The sequence below is a fragment of the Myotis davidii genome, unplaced genomic scaffold, assembly GCF_000327345.1.
Source record: "Myotis davidii unplaced genomic scaffold, ASM32734v1 scaffold1166, whole genome shotgun sequence".
Classification (NCBI taxonomy): Eukaryota; Metazoa; Chordata; class Mammalia; order Chiroptera; family Vespertilionidae; genus Myotis; species Myotis davidii.
In genome coordinates, this window is record NW_006296539.1 from 144382 (window position 1) to 149045 (window position 4664).

Below are 4664 nucleotides of genomic sequence, written 5' to 3' on the forward strand. Positions count from 1 at the left end.
CATTTTACCATAATTAAAATAAAAAGATTTTAAAGTGCCACAGGGTGTTTCAAATAGTTATTTTTATAAGTGCCACTACAACATGAAAGGAAACAAAATCAGCTAAGCCTGTCACTCTTCTTAATGCTCCATGTAGAACCCTATAGTATAATGAGGGCAGATAACAGGGTTTCCCATTCTCTCTCAGGCTGGGGTCCTTCATGACTCGGTCAACTACTTAAACAAGCCTGTTCCCCATTTCCAAAGTGAAAACAATGACAACCAACAAACAGGTTGCCATGGATACTCAATGAGATAATCTTGCTCCTAGTACATTTTCAACCTCCCTTTCCCTTCCTTCTCCCAGTAGGTCAGAAAAACAATGACTACTGTCGTTTCCATGATGCCAGGATGAAGCAGATAAAAACACTCCCATTGTAGAGATGAGAAAACCAAGGAGACCCTGAGGCCCTGAAGGTCAGGAAGGACGCAGGGCCAGTTTCCTGACATCGAGGCCCTGATGAAACGTGTCCACTGTGACCGACGGCTGGTCAGGGCTCCAACAGGAGTGCTTTGGACGCAGTGAGGGGGAACAAAGAGCTATTGAAAACATCTGGGCTGAGGTTTTCCAACTGGTTTCTCAATTTGGCCTGGTTTCCAAGCCATCAAGCTCCACTGAAACATATGCTCCCTACCCGATTGCTGTTTCAACAACAAACCAATGTTTGTCTTGCTAAGTAGCAGCAAGGACAAGACCCTCCACGGTGGACGCGGCCTCTTCCCGGGAACGTTCTGAAGCAAAGCTGCTGACGGGACAGAGGCGGTGGAGAGAAGCAGCGCCCTTATCCCGCCTGCAATGAGAGGAACCGCCCTTGCGAAGGGGACGGGGAGCCAGATAGCACACGGCTAGAGCCAGCGTGAAAAGCTAAAAAATTTACACCAGGGTCTGCTTAACTTCTCATAGGAATGTTTGCAATTAGCCCCTGGAGTGTTCATGGGAACTAACTTAACCTCAAAGAACTGCTTTCTTTCTTTTTTAATGTTTTATTGATTTCAGAGGAGGAAGGGAGAGGGAGAGATAGAAACATCATTGATGAGAGAGAACCATTGACTGGCTGCCTCCCGCACGCCCCACACGGGGGATTGAGCCCACCACCTGGATATGTGCTCTGACTGGGAATCGAACCGTGACCTCCTGATTCATGGGTCGCCGCTCAATCACTGAGCCACACTGGCCAGGCAGAACTGATTTCTTAAAAAGCTTCAATTCACCCCCAATTATTCTACTCTTTGCACATTCTCACCAGTTATTTTTTTCTTAGATGGTGGAAATACAAGCTTCTCTGTAGTCCAAGACAGCATCACCATGCATGTATTCTCATGTGGCCTGAATTCATTACAATTTCTTTCCTGTTTACTGAGTGCCCATCAACTAGACTGTCCTGATTCCAGTGGCCAGCTCTGGCTCTGCCCATTGGAGGCAGATCTAGGCTCAAAATACCAACTTCTGCGCATGGGCCAAGAAATTTGAATACCACTGTACATCCGCGCCTGCATGTGGTATTTTGTGGAAGAGCCACACTCAAGGGGCCAAAGAGCCGCATGTGGCTCTCGAGCTGCAGTTTGCTGACCACTGGCCCAGGGGAACACACCCACAGCCTCGATGCAATCTCTGGTCACTATGCCATGTACTGTTGCCACCTGTTCTTAATAATCTCCCAAATTGACATGAATCAATATTGACTAAGTTTCCACTATGAACCCAGTGCTAAAAATCCTAACTGATTAAATCAGTGTTTCTCAACCGTGGCTGCACATTAGAATCACCTGGGAATCTTTTTAAAATCCTGATTTCTGGGCCTCATCCTCCAGAAATTCTGTTTCTTTGTTATGGGGTGGGGCCACAACATTAGTAACAAAGACACAATTTCCAGAGGATGAGGCCCAGAAATCAGGATTTTAAAAAGATTCCCAGGTGATTCTAATGTGCAGCCAAGGTTGAGAAAGACTGGATTAAATCAAATATTTATATTTAAAAGGTCTCCCATCATATAAATCAATTTACCACTTTATATGGATAGCATGTTAAATTATTATAGCATCTGTTTCTCCCTTCCTCTCTTTAATACTTCTTTCCTATGTCTTGATGGTTTCAATATGCAAACAGATTACCTTTCCAGTACTTTTGGACTCATTGTCACTCAACCTCCTCTCTCCAGTGACTTTCCTCCACCCTATGTCAGCTACTATCCCATGGCCATAGACCTTGTCATTACCAATAACCATACCCCCCATCTCCATTTGTATCCTTGTGCCCTGTGCCCATGTCCCTACCCCATCTCTCTAGCAGACTTTTTCTAGTATTGCAGTCTCTGCAGAGACCCACAATCCACTGATCCCAGCTTGTGACTATCCGTCACTCCTCCATGCAGTGCCTTCCATGGACCATGATTTGAATTCCTCTACTCCTTTGAACTTTTCTTCCGTCATCAAACCTGAATGACAAAATTCAGATTTTGTCTGGCTCAGGCCAGATCACCACCTCTCCAGCCACCCCTTGCCCACTCCTGGGCAGATGAAAGTGGAGGGGGGACCACACCCATTTTGTCTGATGACAGGTAAATTTTAAGTTTGGGTAGAAATAAAATAAAGTTATCACTGTAAAAAACAAACAAACCCCACAGTCATTAGAAAGTACTTGTTATAAATATTTAGGCTTAGCTTGGCTGGTGTTGCTCAGTAGTTGAGCGTTGACTCATGTACCAAGAGGTTACGAGTTCAATTCTCAGTCAGGGCACATGACCAGGTTGCAGGCTTAATCCCCAGTAGGGGGCATGCAGGGGGCAGCGGATGGATGTTGTTATTCTTATCAATATTTCTATCTCTCTCTCCCTCTCCCTTCCTCTATTTCTAAAATCAATTTTAAAAAAACCATCGAAAATAATAAAATATTTAGGCTTAGACAGCCTGGAATAGAAAACAAAGTTGATGTTACCCCCAGATCACTCAACTAGCAGAATAAACAGAGATGTGTGACTATGAAGAAGTGTCTGGAGTTTTGTAAAGAAGACAGGAAATGGGTTTAAGAGCTCAGCACTTGCTAACTCGTTCCTCCTAGAAACCCAGAGTCAGCATCAGAGAACCCAGAGTTAGTTAGGTCAGCAGCAGGACTGTACTCAGGTTCTAGGCTCCAACACCTGCCCTCCCTCAAAGCTCTTCCCCCTTCCCCATTCTATATAATAAAGAGGTAATATGCAAATTAATCCTCACGCCCTCACAATGGCTGCCTATGACCAGGCCAGCAGGGGGGTTAGTGAGGGACGACCAAACAACTGAACAGCAGGCTGTGTGGGGTGACCAGGCTGGTGGGGGCGGGGTGACCAGGCTAGAGGGAGGGGCAGTTGGAGGTGACCGGGCCAGTAAGGGGGGCAGTTGGGGGTGATCAGGCAGGCAATGTACAAGCTGGGCTGAGGGGACAACCTCGCCCTCACCCTCCCCCCCAGTGCATGAATTTCATGCACCGGGCCTCTAGTTAGTGATTAACCCAAAGCAACTATGTTTCTGCTATGGCCAAGCTCAAAATAGCACCTGAGTGTTGAACTAGGAACATGAGCGTGTGGAGTCAGAATGTGGCCTCTGGCAGCCTTTGTGAGAAAGAGCAGAAGGAAGTCCTGGGAAGGTTGGTGGGGAGAAGGCACCAGATCTGCTGACCGCCGCAGCCCCAGCCAGGCCACATGCTGGGGGAGAGGAGCACAGACTGACTCAGCCCCTGCCTCAGGCACCCACCAGTTTGGTTCACCGAGGACACCAGACTTTGCGCACTAAAACTGGGGAATCTGGCATGCAGCCCTGCTGGTCACTGTAGGGTTCCCCAGCACCTCGCCACTCCCACCTTCTTGCACAAACGCAGAAGGCTGCCCAGATGGAATGATCAGGAATTCGGACTTGCCAGAGACTGCAGATTCCTTTCCCAGGCTAACCGCAGGCAGCCCATCCCGGGGTTTCCAGGGGACGCGCACTAGTTCCAAAGCACAGAGTGTTACCTTCCCCTTTGCCGTAGGAGGAGCTGGGCGTCCAGGACTTGGCCTCCACGTATCCCAGCTCCCGGCAGACGACGTGGGCAGCGTGGATGGAGAAGTCATCGTCGCACACGGTGCCCCACTGGCCCTGATAGTACACCTCCACCCGCCCCTCACTGTGCTTCCTCTTCTGCCCCGCCAGGCGCAGCTGGACCTTGGCGACATCGGAGGGCACCTGAGGCCGGTGGTACTCGGGCGCGGGCTGCTGGAAATACTCCGGGTAGTGGGGCCAGCTCTCGTACTGCGCCAGGCTCCGCAAGGGGAGGAGGGAGAGCACAGCCAGGCAGCTGCAGAGGCAGGGGCCTCCCAGCCTCGCCATGCCTACCCTCTGGCTGGACAGCCTCTCGGAGCGGGGAAGGCAGTGGGTGCTTCGGGCTACAGGCAGGAGCCTCCTAGAAGAGAGGAGAGATGCGGGTTACAGAAATCTCCAGAATCTCCAGGGACTTCCTACTCCAGTGATGGCGAACCTATGACACGCGTGTCAGAGGTGACAGGCAAACTCATTCTTTTGGTTGATTTTTCTTTGTTAAATGGCATTTAAATATATAAAATAAATATCAAAAATATAAATCTTTGTTTTACTATGGTTGCAAATATCAAAACATT

At 48.8% G+C, this 4664-nt stretch overlaps 1 protein-coding gene across 1 annotated transcript in view; it reads right to left on the reverse strand.

The window, feature by feature from the left end:
- LOXL2 (lysyl oxidase like 2) overlaps positions 1 to 4664 on the reverse strand; it is a 101479-nt gene that overhangs the window by 67778 nt on the left and 29037 nt on the right. The window contains exon 2 of the mRNA XM_006771928.2: positions 4023 to 4450. Within this exon, the coding sequence (XP_006771991.1) occupies positions 4023 to 4377 (355 nt within the window). The 5' untranslated portion in view covers positions 4378 to 4450. The remainder of the gene's footprint in view (positions 1 to 4022; positions 4451 to 4664) is intronic.